Below are 25268 nucleotides of genomic sequence, written 5' to 3'. Positions count from 1 at the left end.
TTGTATAATTATGGTAAAAGTTGTTGAGTCGAGTTTGTTAGAATTTTGGATTCAACTCTTTTGTTGAGTAGATTCTTGCAAATGTATTTGAGTAAAATGGTTTGTGTGCTTAGGTGGCGATCCTATTACAATGACTTATTTCAACAATTTTCATGTGAGATTTATTAGATTATGTAATTGCAAATCTCGACACACACATATATATATATATATATATATTAAATTTTGTGTGATTGGATTGTCTCATCATTTTATAATATGTAGATATATAAAATATAGAGAAAGAAATTATGTGACATTTGCTTGTTGCATTTTACTTATTATATAATGTGACGTTTTTTTAAAGGAAAAAAAAAAGTAAATAGGAAGATCACTTGGTGTCAAAGAAAATGTGTAGGTGAATCTCAAATTCTCAATCATTATTTACATTATATAATTAGTATTTCCTTTTGAGAAAAATGAAGAAAAGTTTTCTTTTGATAAATGTTTGATTTGTTTTTCTTTTGTAAGATGTTTGATTGGTTAGAGTAGGGATATTTACTAATTAGTTTGGTATAAATTTTTAATTTTTTCAAAATAAATTAACATTATGATTTTTTAAAAATTTAAAATCAAATCAAACCAATTAAATGATCAAACCAAATCATAATTTATATATTTTGTAATTGTTGTAATTTTTTTTTCCAATAATTATTCATTCTTTTAGGACCTGTTTGGCACAAATTTTAGAAAAGTTAAAAGTTGCTTTTTAAAAAAGCTGTGACAAAAAGGTGTTTGGTAAGCAGTTAAAAAACAGTTTATTAAAGAATAAAAGGTAAAGCTGGTACAACTTAACTTTTAGAAAAAGTTGTTTTAATTAATAAACTCTATAATAAATTATTTTTTACTAAAAATTTATTTAATTATTTATTATATATTATAAAAAATAAAAATATTTTTTTAAAAGAAAAAATATTTAAAAATAAATAATATTTAAATTTTTATTTTATTTTAAAAAATATTTTATACTATATTTTTATTATTAACAAACAATATCAATTTATGTTTTTTATAAACTACAATAATATCTTTTACAAGTGATAAAAATATAATTTAAAAATATTAAAAATTATTTTTATCAAATGCATATAAATTTATACTATAGAAAAAAAATAATTAAAAATAAAAAAATTTATATAATATATTTTTTATAAATATTTGTGATTATAATGAACTAGATTAAAATTTTATCATTATTATAATAGAATCTTAACAACTTACAGCACTTAAAAAATTATAATTTACCAAATACTCAAATTTCGCCTTTTTTTCACAAGCTTCGTTTATCGCCGTTTTTTTCCCACAAAGATGTATACTGCTTTTTCTCACAAAGATGCCTATTCCAAACTGGCCCTTAGTAATTTTTTTTTTACTTTTAATAAGTTTATAAAATTATTTTTAAATATTAATATTTCTCCAAAATATATATATTAAGTATATATAAAATAATTACACAGATTGGTTTAGTTTGAACTACTACTAAGTTTTTTAAAATCAAAACCGAATTGACTAAATCATTCACACCAAATTTATTTGATTAGGCCTCAAATAGTTTGGTCCAAATTAGTTAGAGTTTGGAGATATTAGAGATTACATGAACACGTAGATAAGTAATCAACAGTTAAGATTAGACAAGAAAATGTGAGAGCGAGCGTCCCCACATGGAGAAAAAATTACAGTATTAGATGGGGAAAATTCCGTACGGGCAGAGGAGTAGGGGCAGTGAGGGAGTATGGCATGGGTGGGTGGTGGTGGTGGGGCTAAGACCCACGTGATTTCATACAATCTTTATAAGATTCCCATAATCCCTTTTTTCTCATCTCATCTCTCAACTACTTTTGAACATACGATGCCCCTTCCCACCCGGGTCTTGGTCAAGTCCCACACCACACACCACCAAATATTTCTTCCTTCCTTCTTCTTCTACTACGTGGCTTCAATCCTTACGCTCCATCGCTACATCACTCTTTACCCTTTCGTGGCTCACCTTCACTCTCCCACCCATCCCTCACAAACAACACAAATGTTTTTCTTTTTCTTTTTCTTATTCTTTTTTGGATTTATAATAAGTTCTCCTACTTTGGAAACGAAACCAACGAATTAATGTAGTTACACATCCATTTCAAACCTATGCACACTTTTGCTTTTTTCTTTTAATAAATGAAAAAAAAAAAGAGAAAGAAATGATCAGTTTAATGCCAAAATATTTATATACGGGTCCTGACCCCACTCTGGAATTGTAGACACCTGTAAGGATGTGACCTGTGCACCGTAATAATAATAAAAAAAATATCGTACGAGTAATTAGGGTGAGGTGTGGTGAGGTCCATGCTTAAATGGGTGGACGATATGAGTTGCATGTGTGTATTAGCAACCCAGGCGGAAATTAATGGGGCTATAAATGAAGGCTATACCCTTTGGCTTTTGGTTGACTATTATGATATCAGCACAACTCTCTCCTCTCTCTCATCACAATTGAGTCAGTTGTTACAAATCTATATACTTTGTAGCCAACGTTCAGATCGATCTCCGGCACCTAATTAAGCACTTGAATTTGATAAGAAGGAACCAGGTGGTGTGGTAGAGGTGGGTACTGCTAATCCAAACAATATATATATCTTTCTTTGATGGAAAAATTATTAATATAACTACACCAATACACTCACTACTCCAATCTAGTCTGCTTTATTTTGTTTATATTATGTATTTATATACTATCCTATATATCCTCTCCTAAAGCTCCCATGGGTAATCAACTATACATACATAATATACATATGTGTTGTAAAATTAATATGATATATATAGTTCTACGTACACATGCATGAACATAACATAAGCACTTGTATCATAGATCATCAAAACGACCTAGCTAGCTGGTACATATATGCATATATACATCATTTTTATCCACCTCTTTTTTTGTGTACACATTAATCTTACTAATAGTAGTAGTTCATATTAATCTTATTAATTAATGTGTGTGGATTAATATATAGGTAAACAATTATTAGTGTGGAAGCTCGATCGATGGATACTAGTGGGTTTGTAGAATTGGTATGGGAAAATGATGAGATCGTGAAACGACGTCCGTGTCCATCAAACTTCATATCAAGTCAAAGGTATAGTGATAATAACACTACTGAAGTTCCTCATGTTGTTGTTGGTGGTGGTGGTAATAAGAGAGCAGGCAATACTGCTACTGCTGTTCCCACAAGGAACGTGTTTGAGCTATTCTCATCGCCAAAGCAGTTACCTAATAAATCTAATGGCGCCTGTGGCCGTGGTGACTATGATGATGATGATGATAGTGATAATCATCATCGATCTAAGCCTAGGCCAGTACTTTTACTTAATAAGGACTACTTGAACAACAAATCTAGCGAGCGGGATCTACAACCACCGCCGGAACGTGTACTGATAATGAAGAATAATAATAATAAGCGGGTAGCTGTTGATGATGATAATTCTATGTGCTTGGTCCCTGATAATCATCAACCCCATGATCAATACGACTATCATGATTATGAGGACTACCCCAAAAACCAAGAAGAAGCTGCACTTGTTCCCTCTTTACATTCCATGGGAGCTTCAAATGATTATCATAATAATGGATTACCACTACTTCACACTACTACTACAGCTACTACTACTACTACTACTACTACTACTACAACTGCTACTACTTCTAATACTTCTACTACTTCTACTTCTCTTGAACAAGACCAAGACCAAGAACTACAACCTCTCCCAAGAAAAAGATCTGCAAAACTTCATAGTTTGTCCGAAAGGGTGAGTTTTTTTTCCTTTTTATTTATCATTTTTTTTTGTGCGTGTTTAAAGAGATGAGTGTTACTTTTTTTTTTTGAGGGTATGAGATGAGTATTAATATCCTGATGTTATCAGAGGCGAAGAGATAAGATCAACAAGAGGATACGCACCCTAAAAGCCTTAATACCCAATTGCAACAAGGTGAGTATATATATAATATCATTTATTTTAATTATTTTTATGTAGTATATGTATGTCAAGTATACTAATTAGCTGATGTTGCATCTGTGTGAAAGGTTGACAAAGCCTCCATACTCGAGGATGCCATAGATCATCTGAAGTCACTTCAGTTTCAATTACAGGTACAACTTAAATATAATATTACATGATTTTTGTCTAGTCAATTATACAAGTTTCTACAAATATTAAGAGGCTATGTGTTTATATTATAACAGATGATGATGTCGATGGGAACGGGACTTAATAATGTCATGAATCCAATGATGGCACAATATTTGATGAGTTATTTCTCTCCAATAATGGCAATGGCAATGGCATCATCATCATCACCGCTTGTTGGTTCTCGATTAGGAGGAGTGCATCAGATGTATGGGTTCCCCTTCCCCCAAGGTGTTTCATCTTCAGCTTCTCAGACATCACAGTCTTCACCTCCAATATTCACGAGGCCTTGGCATGTATCACCCTCTTCTTCTTCTTCTTCTCCTCAAATTCCACCATCATTTCCATTGTCCTACTACTACGCACCACAAAACAACTAACACTTAACCCACAATATTCACGAGACATGACCTTTCTTATTGTAACACCCAACCCATCGAAAGGGCCAAAACTAGTCGTGCTTACTTGTTCATATCTAATAGTTAATGCTTTGAATGTAAAATGTTCATATTTCTCATTTCAAGTCTTAGCAATCTGCTTTGTTTAAAAGGGAACCAAGAACTGGAGCAACTCCACATTTATTTTTCTGTTTGTGGGTACACTTCTGTAATTGCATGTTATAATGAAATAAAATGGCTCTTCTTCTTCTTTACTTTCAGACCAAATACAACATCCAAGAATATTTACATATTTGAAAAGTGTAGTCTAAATATACATGCATTGATTCAAGGCACTCAAACATTTGCCGTAAGAGAATTTGTTGGATTAGCTAGGCAGCTTCCAGTTCAAGGGTTTTTGTTTCTTTGGCAGCAACATTCTCATACGCTGCACTACTTGACGAGCCATCTGCAACCTTGAGATTTGAGAACAAATCAGTCAATGATTCAGTGGATTCCGAACCCTCCGTTTCTTCAACTGTACTGTTAGCCACCACCTTCGGAATCGGTTGATGAATGTCTTCTCCACCAAATTCCAGCTCTAATTTGCTAAACTCCTCTTCAATATCCTCATCCTCAACAGATGTATACAATGGCGTAGATTCTGCCATAGTCAAAGAGAAATTAAAAACACGAGCACAATTTGTAGTAAGCAAGACTTGAGATAAAAAAAGGGAAACTACCTAACGCATTTTCTACTTGCTTCTGTAAATCAATGCTCTCCTCAAGTTCTTCTAAACTATGTTGAACTTCTTCCACACTCATCTTATTTGATTTTATCACTTCAGCTCCAATTTGGATGGCTTCAGTAACCTGCACAGGAGCCAAAAAGAAAAGACAACCATATTCAATCTTGTTTCATTAACAAACGCCAACTTCTTAAACCATGAATCAAAACTGTGTAGTACAGCTGACTGTTAATTAATCGAAAAAGATTTTCTTCATGTCAATTTTACCTTTTTTGTGGATTCAGCATTTCCAATTACAGTAAGAACTTCTTCCACTCTATTCAGAAAGGTAGTGCATTTTTCCCTACTATCATTAGCAAGTTTTAGTGCCCTCATATGCCTCAAAGCCACATTCTTGTTTCCAGAATTCATTGAAGCTATTGCTGATTTTCTGGACCTGTAAAAAGAACAAGTTCAACTCCACATGGTCCCCGGCCCAGAAAAAAAAAAACAACAAAAAGTTTGAAGATCTACTACATTCATAGGATAAGACAGCGTTTAACAAAATATCTTTTCTTTTCCCTAAAATATAAACAAAAAAGTGAAAGAGACCAAACTAAACTAGCACGTTTACCCCTAACTTCACCAAACAGATAAACATATATCCAAGCTCCAACAGTCCTCTAATTTATATGCCTAATGTAATCTATATAAATAATTAAGATTTACTGGCAAGTGGTCTTAATTACTGCATAATAATGTTTTTGGGAAAGACAAATTTATATTTTTCTGCCAAATCCTTCTATTATTAAGAACGCCTGCTGCCATTTCAATGTGTGAGACTTTCCTACCAACTAGAATAAATCTCTATGTTCTCAAACAATTATATATCACAGAATCATCATCTCATTCAACATTCACAAGAATTAATTAACCTCCTTCTCCCAGTGTCGGTATTAATATAGAGGTAGTGTAACTCTTTCCAACACTCAACAAGGATCATCTTATTATCATTCATGATTTATCTGACAATCAAGATACACAAAAAGCTAATTACCTTTCACAACGTTGGTCAATCACAAGAAGTTGTTGCTCAAGCTTTTCTGTAGTCCAGATCAAGTGCAGAACATCATAGTCTAAACTTGAAATACTAGAAACAGGTGATTCTGAAAGGGAGACTTTAACGCCCTAATAAGAAAAAAATACAGTAACAATTTGACATCTTCAAAAAGAAAAAGTCAAAGGTACAGAATGTTTCAAGTATATTTAGGTATTGGGAACCAGAAAACACACTCACAATAGGCAAAAATATTATAACCTCGCATACATTGAGTTGTCTAAAATTTTGAAGACATGGTAAGTGACAGCCTTTCTTCTATTAGCTAAATTCTTTAAGCAAGTATTCGCAATGCACTCATTACTTCATGTTGTTAAGGAAAGTATATAAGAAACAGTATATAATGAAGTAGAACTAGATGTACCTGAATAATGTCCCCCCTCTTCACAGAAAGATGGCGTGCCTTTCCTTGGGATGAAAGGAAGCTTAAGAGAGCAGAAGACTCATCTGTTCTACCACCGCATATTTCTCGAAACTTCCCCATAGTTACAATACAAGAGCAGGTCCAGTGAGTTTGAGATAAAAGATTGACAACCTGGGTAGCTTTATCCTTCATCACTGACATGACAACGAAAACATCTTGGGCATTGATGGGTTGAGGAGTAGTGATGGGTCTAACAATCAAATTTCTTACTTTTCTGAAAATTTGAGAGAGTTGCCCTGTTGTAGGATCCACAAGTTGCTCGCTTGGTACAATATCACCTTCATTATACATTACAAGCTGAAGAAAAAGATTGAATGGAAAAGAGAAACCCATGTGTGTATTTCTTTCTCTCTTTTAAACCAAAAAAAAAAAAACGAAAATACATAAAGCAAGAAAGAAGGTGGATGGGATCAAAGTTAACTCACTCACCAATACATGGTCGAGGCATAATGGGGTCAACCCTCCTCGATTGAACCAATCCTTTACCTTCATCATCAGGGAAGCAAATATGGTGGAATGTCATCCAAAAACAGATATATTTAAGAAGAAGAAAGAAAAAAGAACAAGAAAGAAAAAAGCAGACCTGGGAAGGTCGGAGGAGGGGGAGGCGAAAGTGGCGAGCGATGTTGATGATCAAATCTCTCCAGAAAAGGAAAATGGGTTGCCAATCGGACCTTTGGCCACTGAAAGCCTTAAATCGAGCCCTGGCCAGCAGTTCGTCGTCCCAATCCGGCACTTCTTGGAGAATGAATTCTCTAATCGACATCGGAATCCCAAACCCGAATAAGATAATCCGATTCCTATCTCTAACCTCTGCTAAACCATTTTTCCACTTTCTTTTTCATTTTTTTTTTTTTATTTTTGATAACTAAACCATTTTTACTCTTATTATTAGTTGATTTAATTGTTAAAAAGTGTTTAAAAAAAATGTTAAAAAGTCTCCTGACCAAAAAAAATTGTTAAAAAGCTTAATTTTATTGTGGGTTTCTTCGGCTGGGCTGGGCTTTCTATTTCAGCCCATAATCATTATTTGAAAATGAGGAAATGGGATTGTATACCCATTTTTCTTTATCATTTCTATATTCATTGAGATATACCCACTTTTATATATGATGTTCTGTTATATTCTTTAGATTAATATAAATCATGTACTACACTTAAGTGAATGGGTAAGAGTATATTAGATAACTCAATCACAAAAGTGGATAGATTTTAATGAAATATAATATAAGGGTATTTTTGATTAATTGATACAAAAAAACGATATTTCTCAACTTATCTCTTAGAAACTAGGGACTAATCGGTGCCTCAGTGCAGTTTCAAAATAATTTTAATTTGGAGTTTTTTAAAAATAAAAAGCTACTATTTTTTTTTTTTTGTAAAAAACTTATATTTTTCCGTTTAAAGATTTTTTTTTTTAAATATATTTTTACTATTTTTCATAGAAACAACAAGAAAACTATATAAAAATAATATATAAATAATATCGAAACAATAATAAAAAAATAAAATACAGATAACAAAAAATCAACAACAAATTAATAAGAATACAACATAAAAAGACCGTATTTTCTGTAAATAAAATAAAAAAAAATTATAAAATTGTTCAAAATTCCGTGAAATCGTATCTCTACACTTTTCCCAAGTAAAAGGATGCCGATACATATCAAAGTCACATAAACCACATTGTTGAGTCACCTCTTGGAAGCCTTCTATAATAAGCCAAGTCGAATAAAGTTTACCCCCAACCTTTTTCCCTATTGTGAAGAACATTATTGAAATCACCCATGATACACCAAGGCTCTTTTGATCGTGCATACAAAATTCTTAAAAGATCCCAAGTCTTCCTCCTTAAGCTACGGTTTGGCTCTCCATACTTTAAAATGAACTAAGTTGTCAATGTGATTCGTAGAGAAAGAATCAATGTTGACCTCCTCTTGGTTTTTCCATAATAAAGCGAGACCCCTACTCCTATTATGGGCCTCAACAACAAAGTAACCTTCATATTCCAAATTTCTACAAAGTAACTCTACTTTCTCCTTATTACATAAAGTTTCACACAAAAATATTACTTTGGCCCTTTTTTGAGCAACGAGCTTTTTAAGGAACTAATATTTCGTGTAGGCTGGGCCCACGACAGTTCTAACTCAATATTTTCATCGCGAGCCCTATTGCCAAGGCCCGGAACGATGAGTTTCTTGGAAGTCTATTTCTACCTTGGGCATACGCGGACTAGGCCTGTGCTTAGGGCCCACCTAGCCAAGGGGCCCAATTTTTTTTTTCTCCTTTTAAAATTATATATTTTTTTTACTGACTTTAAAAAATATCACATTTTTTTTAATATAAGGGCCCAAAAATAATTTTTTTTTCTGTGGCCCACTTTGTTTCAGAGCCGGCCGTGGACACCACACCAACTTTTTTATAATTATGTATATAAGTATATTGATAGATAGATATATAAAACATAAATAGATAGATAGATCCATAAATCATTTGTTTATTATTGTTATTTTAGTTGAAAATAAACAAAAAAAATACGGAGAAACATTTCATAGATGAAGAGGTAGAAAAGGGTATAGTGTAATAAGTGCACGCTAAACTCAAATTTAAACTACTCACACATAGTTTATAATATGATATTTTTAAGCACAGTAAAATTCACTAATTAGAAAATGTTTGATATTGTAAATATGACTAAAAATTAATTTAACAATCAAGTTATTTTGGTATAATGTAAACATACTTATTAATTTGATTTATGATTGTGATAAATGAATTAAGATAATTTTGGTTGGAATTAATAAAATGGAAATGAAATTATTTTTATTTAATTTCTTTGTTTAGTAGTATTTTAAAATATTAGAATGTCATTGATTTGAAATGGAATGACTTTTTAACTATTTTGGTAAAATAACTATTTTATTATGAAACAAAGAAAAGACTATTTTAATGTAAGATAAAAATAATTTAATTATTTTTTTTAACCAAAGGCCACCTAAATAATTAAGGACAAAATGAGTTAATTTTGATCTAATATTTGAATTGCAGTTAACATTTTTTCCCAAAAAAATAAAAAAATACACTTGATTAGTTTTAATCTATTTTAATTTGCACATATGCGATATTCCAACTGGAGAATTATAAGGAGTGTCCAATTTCATATTGTTATCGGTGAAACTCGTACAGTTCCACCCTTATGTTGGATACTTTAAAATATCTAATGCAATGTACTTAGCTCTTACTATATAAAGATTCACACGCACTATTTCAAGCACTATAATGTATATGGACTTTTCGTTATAGAAGTCTGAATTAGTGGGAAATAGAATCTGTAATTTGATTTGATTTGACCCATAAAGTTAAGGTAATGTATGTATTAATTATGTAAAAGGAGAGAAAGCGGAAGATTCTTGTTCCAAACAGCTCATTCAAAAATAACAATATATTTGATTCATTTCATTCCTATGCTTACAATAATAATAATAATGAGGTATTATATATATATTCATAGCGTTCGTAATTCAAATCAAAGAAAAATTCTTCACTGTTGTTCCTCCTTCTTGGATGCGGTGGATTCTTCTCTATCCTCATTTTTGTATTCCTGAACCAGACAAAATTTTGAATATAAGAGATTCATATGTATAATACGAATTTGTTTGATTAGAAAGAAAAGAAAAAAAAAAAGAAATAAATTAAATTACCGAGATCTTCGCACGTTCCTTCTCTCTAAGAGATGGAATTGAAGAAAACCTCAAGGACTGAGAATGGAGCTGCTTCAGCCTATACAATCGATCAACTTCGTTCTCCATACTCTTCTGGATCTCTCCTCTCTTTTCTAGATCCTTCATCTCCGAATCCAAAACCGCATCCCTCTCCTTTAGAATCCTCTCCGTTCTCTCCCCATCTAATCTCAGCCGCTCCAGCCTCTTCCTCATCGCACTCAGCTCCTCTGCCAGAGACGCATCGAATGATCCGATCTTCGCCGGAGCTATAATCATCTGCTGAGCCTCTTTCTTCGTTGGAGGAGGAGGAGGCGGAGGTGAATGTTCCACCACCAACGCTGCCGCCGAAGAAGCATCCACATGGAGGCGTTCTTGTTGTTTTGGCTTGGGCTTGGCAGTACTGCATTGATCTAGTAGGGTCGCTGGGTTTTGGAGAAAGTTCCTCGGCTGGAGAGGCTTCCGGCCACTCTTGGCCCGGATTTTATGGTTTCCGATGGCTGGATAGTGAGCCGCGAGCATGTTGTTTGGATTGTGAGGTTTTGTTTTTGGAAGAGAAAAGAAAAGGGAATTAAGAGGGGATTTGTAAAGAGGTGAGCGGAGAGAAAATGGGAGATTTTGAATTTGAAAATAGAGAGGCGGTAACGGCTACTGACTGGGTTAGCTAGCTAGGTTTCTTTTACTTTATTAAATGAGTCGAGTCGGAAGATTCTCCGCAATGGCGTGAATTAATAAAGGAAGAGTGTTAGGAAATCTCTTTTGGTACTCTCTTTTATGACAAGTTAAATTTTTAAAATTATGTTAAAAATAATTACAATTATACTTTTATTTAGTTTACTTTTTTTTATTTTTTTAAAACTAATAATTAATTTATTTATTTTGACTGATAATTAAAATGTGTGATTCTATTTATTTATTTGTTTATTTGTCTCACAATAAAAAAACTTAATTAAATTATATATTTTTTTTATTGAAATTTCATTTTTTTTCAATTTAATAGATAATATGTACCACAATAAATTATTCTTGTAATTTCTTTTATAATAAATGTTGGTCGTTTACTTTTTAAAAAATGGAAAAATATTTTTTTTTCATAAATTTTGCACTAATATTTTAGAGGAATTACCCCATATATTATTTTTAATTTTTTTTAAATTTACGGTTTGGATTTCTAAAGTAGTTTCTATAGAAGTTTTTATGTGGGTTGTCATACGATTTTTGCTTGCGATTTAGATTACTCCACTAGTTGCAATATGTGTTTTTATGTAGAATTCCGTAAAAATACAAAATATATATATATATATCATTACAGGTCATGTCTTCTTCATTTCCCTTTTCCATTTTCACTTTTTTATTTATTTCTCAAGTGGTTCAGTTGATCTCTTACTAATTTTCTTTAGAAAATCTATCATTATTATGCGTCTCTAGATCATCATCACTACTCTCAAGTTGTTCATGTAAATTTTCAGTATCATTAAAAGGTTTTTCAAACTCAGATGGAATTATTCCAGATGAAGGTGTCCAAGTATACTCTCCTGTAGAAACAGTGTTCATAAAAGTTTTATCTTATTTTTTCTCTAATTCTGGTTTAATTCCCCGAATGCGAAACTTTGCAGCACCGAGATGAGTCTACAAAAAGAATTTTGTTAATTAAATGTACCATTCATAAAAAAGTCTTTTAGTTTCATATAAATATTTAAAAGATTATAATGTGTACTTGTAATTTACTATTCCACCAATCTTCAGTTGCATCAATTGTATTCTTTTGCATACTCTATCCTAAACCAGTTTCTTTCCCTTGAGTTGCTTCCAAAGCTTCCGTTCATTTTTCAATCCATCCCACTTATTTTTCAACTGAGCTCTAGTGTAATCTCTTTCAGTTATTTTTTTCATATTTGTAATCAAGTTTAGATATCTAATTTTATCTAAATAAGTAGTTGGACGACGACCATTATCAACCTCTTTGATACAGAATTCTAAGAAAAAATTCACTCTCATAATTCCATATTGCTTTACCTCGTGGTACTACTACATCTTTAGTATAAATATTTTTTTTTCTTTCTCCACCTAATTAAATTAAAATAATAAATTTTATTAAGAAGTAAAATGTAAAATAATGAGTTGTAAAGCTAAAGACTAATTTAACACGAAAAATACATAATAAGTATGATGAAAGCATGTATCATCATCATCCTATTCTACTTGGGTACCTAAAAATTGTAAAGAGTGACCAAAGTAATGTAAACACTTGATAGGATTTTTCGATATTTAAATATATAATATATATACATATATATGTTCTTTCATAGCTTTTTTGTTAGTACTTTAAAAATATAATAATCGTACTATAATTAACTGGTTATTATATAGATATGAGTAACACTATGATGCCAATTTTATTAAGGTCATAGTTTATCTTGTTTATGATAATAGTTAGCTTAATTACCTCGATTATATATATTATTTTTATATAGTTTTGATGTGATCGATCTCTTCATATATAATTTTCAACATATATATATATATATATATATATATATATGAGTTCATGGTAGAAATATCAATAGCTTTCTCAAACACATATAGTTTTTTTTATTTTGCCAAATACTTTTTAAGCAATATTTTTCTCAAAAAACACTTTTAATTTTTTAAAAAGCCACCCCAAACGGACCCTTAATATATATACAGTAGAACCTCTATCCAAGAATACACTTAGGACTAAGCAAATTATATTCTAATTAAGAGGTTATAACTAAATAGAGTTACACAAGAAAAAAAAATTAAATATAAAAAAATATCAATGTAACAACAATGACATTAAACAATCCTCAATATTATATCATAATAGAATTATTTTTGAGTAAATATAATATTTATACATGTATTACAATTTAGAATAAAATTACTAATTCTACATAAATAATTTTATAAAATATATGTATATATTTTATTAAGATGTAATTATTCTTATATAGAGGTATATTTTGTTAATACGGGACTTAGAAATAGTATAACTAATTACAATTTAGAGGTTATTCTTATTTATAATAGACTCAAATTGGGACTTGATTTTTTTATAACAAATTAGAGGTTATTCTGAAATAGAGGTTCTATTGTACTAAGTTATTGTTATGTGCGCGTTGCACGTATACTTAATTATATTTTTTAGTTTTTATTTTTGTTGTTTATTTTTAAAATTTTATAAATTAAAGGAAACTAATTAATTTTTATTTTTTTTAAAAAAAAAATATTAAAAGTTTTAAAAATTTTAAAAAAAATAAATATAAAGTTAAAGAATATTAAAATTAAAAATACTTCTAATATTAAAAATTATAATAAAAAATAATAATTTTATAAATAACATATAAATATATATATATTATATTTATAAGAAATAATAACTAATGAATGTTCTTTGAAGATCTGGTCAAATCTACGGACCTCTTTCTTCTATTCCCTAGTAGAGTGTACACGTACGAGGCAAAATCTTATGGTTTCATCATGTAATTTATATATATATATATATATATATATTTATATTGGATGGAAATTGGATTTAGACTTTTCGTAATAATGTATATGTAAATATTAATTTATAGAGTCGGCCTGAGATTTGCACCGTCCTTGAGAGTCCTTTGTTTAGTATATCATGATTATATTTATATATGGTTTTTATTATAGAGATATGTTCTCTGGGTTGGAGAGGAAGAAACTTTATTAATTAATCACAAAAACAAAAATGAGCAATATTACTTGTTAATTAATTGTCCATTTTACTTATTTATAAGATAAATGGAATCAAGTCAAGCCCTGGTGTTGGCTGGCATGAAAATTATATATATAAATAGTAGTTCGCACGTGCAGTCGCATACATACATACATATATATGGGTCACTCATATAAATATTTGTATATGTGTGCATGGGCGGACTCAAACTGAGGGAAGGTGAAAAAAAATAAATAAATAATAAGACTTGAACCCTTACCAATATTTGTATTTTTGTTTTCAATATTTACAGTTAATTTTTCTTTACAAAGAAAAAAAATGGTTCAAGAATTTGAACTCTTGCTAATATAGATTTGTATTGGTGAAAGTATTCACATTTCAAGCTAAATATTTTATATTATTTATTTATTTTAAATTATACTTTATACTATAAAAATATAAATTTAAATTTTAACATATTATAAATTTTTTAGAAAAAAAGAATAAGCCTTTCCTTCTTTTAAAAAATAAAAATACATCTCTCTCAAATTAAATTCTGGGGCTACCACACTAATAGTTTCTTATATATACTTTTGCTCTTAGCTAGGGTAGCTTAGCTAAGGTGGATGCTAATTACATCAACTAATTATTAATTTTTATTAAATATAGACTAATAATAATAATAATAATCTCATCTTTCTCACCCTATTTCGTACCTTCCTGGCTTTTATTTACATAATGTATATTTATTTACGCGTACGTAGTCAAGTGTCAAGGCACCTTTCTTTTGTGGTGTAGTGGACCTATAGTAGTGTAAATTAATGGTAGCTAGGTAGGCCTTTACATTTATTTACTGTTGTAGTAGTAAAAAAGTTTTTATTGGCCTCCATTCTTACTTTTGAGTCAAATATTCTATTCTTACCCTGCCGTTTATTGTGAGAGATTATAATGTTTGGTTCTTGAAAGTTAATTTTTTGTGGCGGACTATCTTTGGAAGGGAAACTCTCATAAATTGTGATAGCGATGATTTAATTAAGACAAGAAGATATATAAGTCTTTAGAATTGTTAAAGCATTGAAAGAATAGAGAAAGAATCAGCAACAAGTAATTTTTTTTTTTCATATAAAAAAACACTTTTCTTTTCAATCTTTTGGCTTATAGTGGAGCCAGTTTCTTTGTTCTTTCCTATATATATTTTAACTAGTTAATTCTTTCCTATATTCATTTATATTGGCTTAGAGTTAGCTACCTAAGTAACAATATATATGAATTAGAAAAGTATTCGTTTTCTCAAAGTACGTAATTATATGAGCCAATATTTTGACTGCTTAGCGCGCTAGAGTACGTTAAACCATTAATTATAAAGAAGAAGAAAAGAAATTAAAAATAAAAGGGGCACAACTACAATGTTGCCACGTTCTATTCTTGTTTATAATCAAAACAATAGGTTAATTAATTGATTTTATAAAGTCCAATTTTCTTTCTTCATATTATAATAAATATATTAATTAGTCTCCTTCCTATATATGATTATATAGCGATACGTGGTCTAATTAAATTCATTCGATACCCCTTCCAGTCTATAAAATATTTATCTATGTAAAAAGGTCGGTAACAGCTGCAGCACCTTTATATTAATAATATACATATGTTTCTCTTTAGCTAATTATAATTATAAAATCAATAATTATTCATTTTGATAGGGTCTCAACACATTTTGATCTATGCTATATTATTTAATATTAAAATAGATAAAGCTTAATATTTGATTGTATTAATCAATATGTTAAAATATCGATGATAGGCGCTATAATATGAATTGAAAATTTGATACTTAATTGTTTCAACTTATTTTATACTGTTAAAACACTATAAGTATTGCTTTAATAACTTCTTTTTTCCTTTTTTTATTTTTGTTAATAAACTTAGAACCTCCTCTTTATATATGATAAAGATTATACTACATTATGTATATCAGCATATTGTCAAGCACACATGTGATTTCACATCTTTTATTTTAAACTAAAATATGTGGCTAATACTAAACTGACCAATATATAATATCATACTATAAGCAGTATATTGGATGGATATATGATTAATTTCATGTAACACAGCACCATTTTATTTAATTAAATAATGTCAACCATAGATCAAACTGAAATTTAATATATATATTGAACGTGTGAACCCTAAACATAGAATTGATACGAGTTAACAATAGAGAATTTATTGGTATAACTAACTACGGCTAATAACTGATTTTATTCAGTGTAATGTCATAATGTTCTAGTACCCTAATACTCCAAAATGTTAAAAGACATATATAAAAGAAAATTATTAAAAGAATAATTAGAATTTTTGTCCAACTATGTATTAATTATGTATTATTATGCTTCCATTTTTTTAGCTTGTTTAAAAAATCATTAATTAAGTATTATCATTTGGTGCCCCACTATATGTGATATTTATTATTTAGTTTTTAAAAAATCATGCAATTTTTTAAATAGTAATTAGTTAAAATAATAGTCTGCAATTCAATTGAAGCATCTCCCTATTAAAAATAAGATCATGATTAGAATTAGAAAAACAAATCTAATCGACTATTTGATTTTTAGATCATTTGACAAAAATAAATATATAAATGGATAGAACTTTACTAGAGGTTCCAATTATAGGAAAGCAAAACGTAACAAGCTCATGTTCTTAAATTTTTGAATGATTAACCGATCTAATTTGGCATTAAAAATATGTTAGTGATTGATGTGGGAAGAAAGATTGCAGCAACACAGATAACTTTAAGAATACATATGTTTAGTTTCCTCCACCGCTCAAAAAATACAAAAGTAAAAGTTGATACAACAGGTTCGTTCAACCCCTTAAGTACTCAACTATTGTGCAAGGTACGTAAATGGACCATTAATAACTCCTTCAGCCAAAGAGAATTTGTTATTCCCAACCACTAATAATGATTTGGAAATATTAACCTCGTTTCTAGTCAACGACGCAGAGTCAATAAAACGATAATATGTGTTATCCTAATTTTTGCCCATCCACATGGTCAAAAGCAGAAGACACGTGGAGAGTAGTTCATCACTAACCGGACAGGGTAGTGCTGTATGGTTCCTCAACCCTCAAGATATTAAGATCACGAGAAGGAATCAAACAAGAAGAACCAGGCAAGTCTTTCAAGACCCTAGTTGGTCGATCAAGAATAACAGTATGTGTCGAATAGCCTTCAAATAAGGTTGGCCAGCTAAAAAGTATACTAAATTTTGGACAACATGAATGGGTTGTGGTTTCTTTCATGGGCATTCTAGAAGACTTCGAAGTGCTCCAACAACTTCAGAACAATTCAAAATGCCCACGAAAATAGGGATTCTTCATCAACAAATAACAACTTTATTCTTTAGGGATATTTATTTATCCTTTTTGTATTTGAAATATAAGATGTAATTTCTTATTTTGAAGGGATATTTTCCTATTTGACATATGTAACAACTTGTAGCCCAACACTATATAAAGGGCAAGATACACACATGAAAGGGAGCTCTCCTAATTGAATCCTCACGCACTGAAGAGTTTAAGATGCTAGTTCTCTTTATTCTTGCCTAGAGTATCACATCACCTAATGAGGTGAGCTTGTACCTATGATTGGTACTCATATGTCACTGACGCCCGTACCTGCGCCCAGTACGTTGCCAAGAGTATCACCTAATTAGGTGAGCCTATACTTACGCTCGGTACTCATATGTCATTGACGCCCGAACGCCTCTGGTATGTCGCCAGGATTATCGTATCACCTAATCAGGTGAACCTGTATTCATAGTATAACCCTAAACATATCATCATTTTATTTAATTAAATAATGTCAACCATAGATCAAACTGAAATTTAATATATTGAACGTGTGAACCCTAAACATAGATTAATTGATACGAAGTAACATAATAGAGAATTTATTGGTATAACTAACTACGGCTAATAATAATGAACTGATTTTAATTAGTGTAATTAATGTAATAATGTTCCAGTACCCTAATACTCCAAAATGTTAAAGACATATATAAAAAAAAATTATTAAAACATTAATTAAGATTTTTGTCCCACTAGCTATATATTAATTATGTATTATCATGCTTCGATTTTTTTAGCTTGTTTAAAAAATCATTAATTAAGTATTATCAATTGGTGCCCCACTATATGTGATATTTATTATTTAATTTTTAAAAAATCATGCAATTTTTTTTTTAAAGATAATTAGCTAAAATAATAGTTTGCAATCCAATTGAAGTATCTTCCTATTAAAAATAAGATCGGGATTAAAATTAGAAAAACGAGTCAACTAATCGACTATTTAATTCTTCTATCATTTCACAAAAATAAATATATAATTATAAATGGGTAGAGCCTTAGTACTAGAGGTTCCAATCAGGCCCAGCTATGGCATAAGCGGGCTAGGCCTGTGCCTAGGACCCACCTAGCTCAGGCGCCCAAAAATTATTTTTTTCCTTTTAAAATTATATATTTTTTTTACTGATTTTGAAAAATATCACTTTTTTCTAACATAAGGGCCCAAAATAATTTTTTTTCCTGTGACCCACTTTGTTTCAGGGCCGGCCCTAGTTCCAATTATAGGGAAGAAAAAACTAATAAGCTCATGTTCTTAAATTTTTGAATGATTAACCGATCTAATTTGACATTAAAAACATGTTACTGATTGATGTGGGAAGAAAGATTGCAGCATCACAGTTAACCTTAAGAATACATATATTCAGTTTCCTCCACCGCTCAAAAAATACAAAAGTAAAAGTTGATACAACAGGTTCGTTCAACCCCTTGAGCACTCAACTATTGTGCAAGGTACGTAAATGGACCATTAATAACTCCTTCAGCCACAGAGAACAGTTCGAAAAGTCCATTGGAAAAATTGGAGAATGGTGTGTCAATCAAAATTTGTTGGTGGTCTTGGTTTCAAATCCTTAGCCCATTTTAACCAAGCTATGTTGGCTAAGCAAGCTTGGAGAATACTTAAATATCCTAATCCTCTTCTTAGCTCAATCCTCAAAGCTCGTTACTTCTCTCATACTTCTATCCTCGATGTTGGCCCTGGTCATAGCCCTTCATACTCTTGGCGCAGTATTCTTTGGGGAAGAGACTTGATGAAGCAAGGTCTTATTTGGAAGGTGGGTAATGGTAATACTGTTCGCACCATTGAAGATCATTGGCTTCCTGATTTTAGAATTAAGTCATATTCCTCTCCTCCTCCATCTGAGTCTACTCATTCTTTATTTATTTCCCCATCTAGGGCATAAGATTCCCTTAAGCTTCACCAGTTTTTTGATGATCAACTTGTTGATAGCATTCTTAATGTCCCAATCTCTGGTAATAACTGTCAAGATGATCTTTTTTGGAGCAGAAATAATTCTGGTCTTTTCAGTGTCAAAACTGCCTATCGCCTAACTCTTACTTCTAGGGATATTCCTTCTTCATCATCTTTTCGCCAAAGCAAACATTTTTGGTCTAGGATCTGGTCTTCCTCTGCTCCCCCGAAAGTTAGACATCTGGTGTGGCGTGTGCTGTCTAGTTCTATCCCTGTAGCCTCTTCTCTATTTCATAGACGCATCATACCTTCCCCCATTTGTCCTATCTGTCATATGAAGTGGGAAACTGTGGAACATACTATACTTGAATGCTCAGGTGCTAAAAAAGCTTGGAAACATTCTCAATTTTTTGACTTTTATGTTCGTAATAAAAGATTAAATATTTATGATTTTATTGTTCAAGCTATTGATCTCTATGACAAATATAATGTAGCTGTTTATTCTGCCTAGTTTTGTTGATATGGAATCAGAGGAATAATCTCCTTCATAATAAAAAAATCATTGCCTTCTTGGCAACTTTTTGATCAAGCCTCTAATTATTTATGGGAATATGAACATGCTTCTCACTCTAGTTTTAAGACAGATATTTGTGCTTGAAGATGTGATGAACAGGTTTATTCTCCCCCGACTGGATGCTGGAAAATCAACACCGATGCTGGTATTAGAAACACTGCAAAAAAACATAGTCTGGGAATAGTGGTCAGGGATGACTGTGACAATATAAAGGCTGGTTTGATTGTTCCCATTGTGGGTTTAGTTCCCCCTGAAGTTGCTGAAGCTAAAGCCATTTTGACTGCTCTTTCCTGGTTGCAGGCCACCAAGCTTCCTGTCACAGTTCTTTAATCGGATTGTAAGAGTGTTGTTGATAAAATTTATGTAACTAATTGTTATAATTCTGTTCTTAGTGACATTATTAATTGTATTAAGGATTTATTGTTGTTCAGTCTTAATTTGCTCATTGTTCATGTACCTCGTGAGTTAAATAAAATTGATCATGCTTGTGCTAAGGCAAGTCTTGGATTAGATAGTGAATATATTTAAAATGAGTCTTTACCTTCCTTCTTCATAACCTGAAAACTTTATATTTCTTTTTTCTTTTCAATAAAGTTTTAGGTTTTGTCAAAAAAAAAAAAAAATGTCAAAATAGAGACTATTATAAATTAGTTAAGAGGGTAAAAGTTGATAATAAGTATATTTCTAAGTACTTATACAAAAATATATATATATATATATATTTCTAAGTATATAATAAATCTTCGTAAAAAAAACGTACATATAAAATTTTACCAAAAATAGCTAAAAATAGTGTATGTATTATATATTTGTATGTACATATAATAGGTGACCCCATCACCGCTTAAAATTTTGTACTTTAGTTGTATGTGTGATTCTGTTCTCTGACATTATGTATGATGATGAGATGTGGCCATCCAACTCATCATTCATTACATGCCACGCATCCATTATTCTCTGTAACTGTTAACTAAAACCCATCCCCTCCATCATCATCACCATCGCCACCTGGTACACCATACACCTTTCCTTTTTATTTTTCTCTAACTATTCCATAAATTTAATACTATAAAAAGACAAATGCTAAAATACTACCCACCACTCCTTAAGTTGCTTCTACATAATTTACATTTTATTGTAATAATTTTTATAAAATTGATATATATTTTTAATGGTATTTTTTTTTATTTTTTAACTAAAATAAAGAGTTACTTTTATTGTTGTTGCTTTTATTATTTTTTTTTATTATAATTAGTATTTAATTATTTGAATGATATTTTATAATTTACATTGATTAAATATAAATTTTTATAAAATAATAAAAAAGTAATAGTGTTCTTAATTTAAATACTATTAAAAAATTTATCAAAAAATTATGAAGCTTCCTTTAGAGAATATAGTTGGAGATGCCCTAAGTAAGATTAAGCACCAGCAATACTCAGAAGATACAATATTATTTAGTACTCACTTAAGATATTATATTACTATTAATTAAACATTAAGTTTTATATAATATAATTCTTTACTTACTTGTATAATTTAATTTAATTATTTATAAATATTACTTATTTATTTATAAGGAGTTGTCTTAAAATAATGCTAAGCATCACTAAGATTATCTCGATAAATAGTATAAATTTTATGTTAAATATAGCTTAAAAATAAATTAATATTATATTTATTAATTTATAATTGTGCTATGGTACACTAGTAGTAAAATAATTTTCTTTTTTTAATAAATACGTGTAAAAGATTTAACAAAAATATTAAAATTTTATTCAAACTATATAAAAACCATATTAAATATATAAATAAAAATATAATAAACTATTGGGTGATTCTACAATGCACCCTCTTAAAATGGATGTACTGATTACCCTTAACTTGTTTCAGCATCTAGAAGAATTTTTTAATCTAATTTTTTTTCATATTCATGTACGTTATAGCTATTTAAGATATCCTACAAAATTTTGAAAAATTCGAAATAATTTACAATATAGAAAGCAATGTTCAAAACAAATTTCATTTTACACGCGTATAAAATAAAATAGTCACGCGTGTAACACACTGTTTGAACATAATTTTCGGCGTGTTAAACTTTTCCAAAATTTTTAAAATTTTGCAGGATGTCTTAAATAACTATAACGTACATGACCATAAGAAAAAATTTGACTAAAAAATTATTTCTGGATGCTTTAAAACAGATAAAAAATAAGATCAATATATCTATTTTAAAAGGGTGCATTGTAGAATTTTTCTAAACTATTTATTATATTAATGAGTAGTAAAAAGAGTAAATAAAAATAATAATATTTATTGTTGTATAAAATTTAATTTATGTTAAATTTAACACAATTTTTAATATATTTAAAATTTAAACTGAATTATAGTTTTAATTTTATGAATATTAAAAAATATATACAAGCACTTTTCAAACTAAAAAACATGAAAAGGAAAATTATGAGAAAACACAATCACACACGTGATAATGCATGTGACCTGTATGAAAGAAGACGACAAAAGAGCTGTATAGTAAATATCTGAAAAATTATAAGAAAGAAGAAAAGAATACGAATAGAATGATTAGAAATGAAAGAGTTGACACGTGTCATGACTCTTAGTAGGAGATGAGTTTTTTTAAAATTTTATTATTTCAGTGTTCAAAACGCGTTTCACATTACATCAGCAAATGTCTATGGTCGGATAGCTGGGCCCACTCTCCATCTCTTTGTTGCCACGTATACCAAACCAAACCAAACCAAATGCAGTCAAACCAACCAAACCTTTCCTTAATACAATATTAATGATTTCTTAGCCCAAACAAATATATATAATATATTAATAATAAATAAAATTCAATTTTAAAAAATAAATAAATGAATAAAGATATATTTCAAACTGTTACAAACATGTTTGTGATGAAAAGGGTTCATCTTTATCCTCTTCCGTTTTAGTTTTGGATAACCTTACACATACACAAACACACACCAATAAAGAAAAAAACTCCTCATTTTGGATTTCATCACCACATTTACTATTCTTACAGTTAACAGTTAACTCGGTTACCATACACTACTATCTCTAGTAGTGTTGTCATATTTTTCCTAGTTCTTTCAACTTATAACTTTCACTATTGGATATTCACAACAAAAATAAGCTCAACCATACCAATTAATATATTACTTTTCCTTTTTACCAAATTGTGACACAATTACACGCTCCATTACTCTACTCTTTAATTCAAAACCATTTCTCTTCTCACCAAAAAGTGGGGGCCATCGTGATTTGACCATGACAAGGAGAAAAAAGAGAAAAAGTGGAGTAATAAAGGTAGATGAGGAAAGGGCATATAAGGAAATTTCTTGAATGATTTGAATGAATATTAAAAAGCAAAGGATGGAGCTATAAATAGTGGAAGGTGTTTAGGGGGATGAAAATCTTATTACCTTTAACTACCTTATCATCATCAGTAGAATAGAATCGAATGACACACAAAAGCTCAAACGCCACTACTCTCACATTTGACACTCCTCAACATCATAAATAGCATCAAACACTCATTCACTCACTCTTCCTCTTCTCCTTCTTGTCCCTATTCTTATTCTTATTCTTTACCAATGGCTTCAGATGAGAGTATGACAATTCGCTCATTTATTTCTATGCAAGAAGATGACTTATTGGAAGCTGATGCTGATGTTGAATTCGATGATCCTCATCATCTTCTTCATCAAAACCCAAACCAAAACTTCTCCAGGCTTTCCATCTGTACCAGCAGCTCAATCTATGGTCCTGATGATGATGATGATAACGATGGTGATATTGATATTGATATGGGCCCGTACATGTCACGCTTGTCCATTGAAAGCTTCGATGGCGACGTGGAAGATGGATTCTCCGATATTGGGAATAAACCACTTCCACTTCCTATGAACAAAGGACTACTATCTTCCGACTCAGACAAAGACGCATCCCCTGCCGGCTGCTACTCACTCCCGGCAACCCCACCGAGGCGGAGGACGCGGGGGCCTACCACGCCGATCCCAGCTGTGGTTCTAGGCTACAAAGAGTGTGCCAGCGAGACTGAGGCGGCGGACGATATGAAGAGCAGCAGAAGGCGGCGGAGGATGAGGATGAGGAGGAGAATCATGAGAGAGAGATTGCTGCGTGACAGTGTGTTTTGGGAGATGAAAGACTATTTGGTGGATAGTCATAGTCGGATGGTGAGTAGTGATGATCATCAGCCGATTGAGGAGCCGCAGGAGCCACTGCCTGTTCTCATAACCAGGCCAAAGGGAGGGCAGAGATCTCTGCGAATGGATTTGGACGAAGTCAAGGCTTGTAAAGAGCTGGGATTTGAGTTGGAGTTGGATACTGTTGTCCCCTCTAATATTATTATCCCTTCGACCTTTGACACTGCCAGTTCTACTAGCGGTGGCAATTCTCCTAGTTGGCGTATCTCTAGCCCAGGTATATATCCATAATACATATACATATATCTACTTCAAATATTGGTGTTTGTTTAGTAGTGTTGTTATTGTTGTTCTAATTTCTCTGTTGTACACGAATTGTGGCACTCCAGGCGACGACCCTCGAGATGTCAAGGCTCGTCTCAAGGTTTGGGCACAAGCAGTGGCACTGGCATCCACATCTCGACACGCAACTTCTTGACTCGGTACTTGATTTTGGTTTAGTTTAGCCATTTTTAATTAGTCTTCGTGTTTTTCTCTCTGTTTTTTTTTTGGCGGCATATACCGGTGTTCTTTTTCTTTCATTTGATTTGTTATATGAACTTTTGATACAATTTGAGTGGGGATAGGAGTGGGGGTGAGACCATGAGAAGAATGTCGATCCCAATGTAAATACACAGTTGTAGGAAGGGGAATGAATACAGTTATTAGTTTACTTTCAACATATTTATTTGTTTGGCTTTTGAGGTTATTTGTTGTGAGTGCTTGCTCTGGCTACTTATGCTCTGTACATCTTCTCCTACTTTGTAAATACTAATACACAAAAACATGGCCTTTTATTGCCTAGTTTTGGGTGTAGAGGAATAATGTCATTTGCTCACATTTTTGTACTCGTGTGATTTTC

At 30.9% G+C, this 25268-nt stretch overlaps 5 protein-coding genes across 6 annotated transcripts; 3 read left to right on the top strand and 2 right to left on the bottom strand.

Moving 5' to 3' along the window:
* Positions 1-1867: 1867 nt before the first annotated feature.
* Positions 1868-4861, top strand: LOC115714581 (transcription factor PIF4). Of its 2 annotated transcripts, none has more exons than XM_030643356.2 (5): positions 1868-2625; positions 3039-3831; positions 3946-4011; positions 4107-4172; positions 4266-4861. In XM_030643356.2, exons 2-5 carry the CDS (start codon positions 3070-3072, stop codon positions 4587-4589), a joined length of 1218 nt encoding a protein of 405 aa, XP_030499216.2. In that variant the 5' UTR covers positions 1868-2625; positions 3039-3069; the 3' UTR covers positions 4590-4861. The 2 variants fall into 2 exon arrangements, with proteins under 2 accessions (XP_030499216.2, XP_060963920.1); XM_061107937.1 differs by having other exon boundaries at positions 2392-2619.
* Positions 4833-7794, bottom strand: LOC115714437 (uncharacterized). Its single transcript, XM_030643185.2, has 7 exons — positions 7439-7794; positions 7285-7341; positions 6796-7152; positions 6372-6502; positions 5603-5771; positions 5330-5459; positions 4833-5250 (listed from the first exon to the last, which is right to left on the bottom strand). Exons 1-7 carry the CDS (start codon positions 7619-7621, stop codon positions 4979-4981), a joined length of 1299 nt encoding a protein of 432 aa, XP_030499045.2. The 5' UTR covers positions 7622-7794; the 3' UTR covers positions 4833-4978.
* A 2488-nt stretch (positions 7795-10282) lies between these two features.
* On the bottom strand, positions 10283-11288 carry LOC115703155 (high mobility group B protein 6). Its single transcript, XM_030630663.2, has 2 exons — positions 10557-11288; positions 10283-10456 (listed from the first exon to the last, which is right to left on the bottom strand). The coding sequence occupies exons 1-2, from the start codon at positions 11094-11096 to the stop codon at positions 10397-10399; spliced, it is 600 nt and encodes a 199-aa protein (XP_030486523.2). The 5' UTR covers positions 11097-11288; the 3' UTR covers positions 10283-10396.
* A 7929-nt stretch (positions 11289-19217) lies between these two features.
* On the top strand, positions 19218-20507 carry LOC133033262 (uncharacterized). Its single transcript, XM_061107956.1, has 3 exons — positions 19218-19555; positions 19643-20093; positions 20277-20507. The coding sequence occupies exons 1-3, from the start codon at positions 19218-19220 to the stop codon at positions 20505-20507; spliced, it is 1020 nt and encodes a 339-aa protein (XP_060963939.1).
* A 3066-nt stretch (positions 20508-23573) lies between these two features.
* LOC133033312 (uncharacterized) lies at positions 23574-25254 on the top strand. Its single transcript, XM_061108039.1, has 2 exons — positions 23574-24644; positions 24757-25254. The coding sequence occupies exons 1-2, from the start codon at positions 23795-23797 to the stop codon at positions 24843-24845; spliced, it is 939 nt and encodes a 312-aa protein (XP_060964022.1). The 5' UTR covers positions 23574-23794; the 3' UTR covers positions 24846-25254.
* Positions 25255-25268: the final 14 nt, after the last annotated feature.

The sequence above is a fragment of the Cannabis sativa genome, unplaced genomic scaffold (assembly GCF_029168945.1).
Source record: "Cannabis sativa cultivar Pink pepper isolate KNU-18-1 unplaced genomic scaffold, ASM2916894v1 Contig3, whole genome shotgun sequence".
In the NCBI taxonomy this organism is placed as follows: Eukaryota; Viridiplantae; Streptophyta; class Magnoliopsida; order Rosales; family Cannabaceae; genus Cannabis; species Cannabis sativa.
Note: the sequence above shows the minus strand (reverse complement) of the source record. Positions and strands in the feature narration are given on the sequence as shown.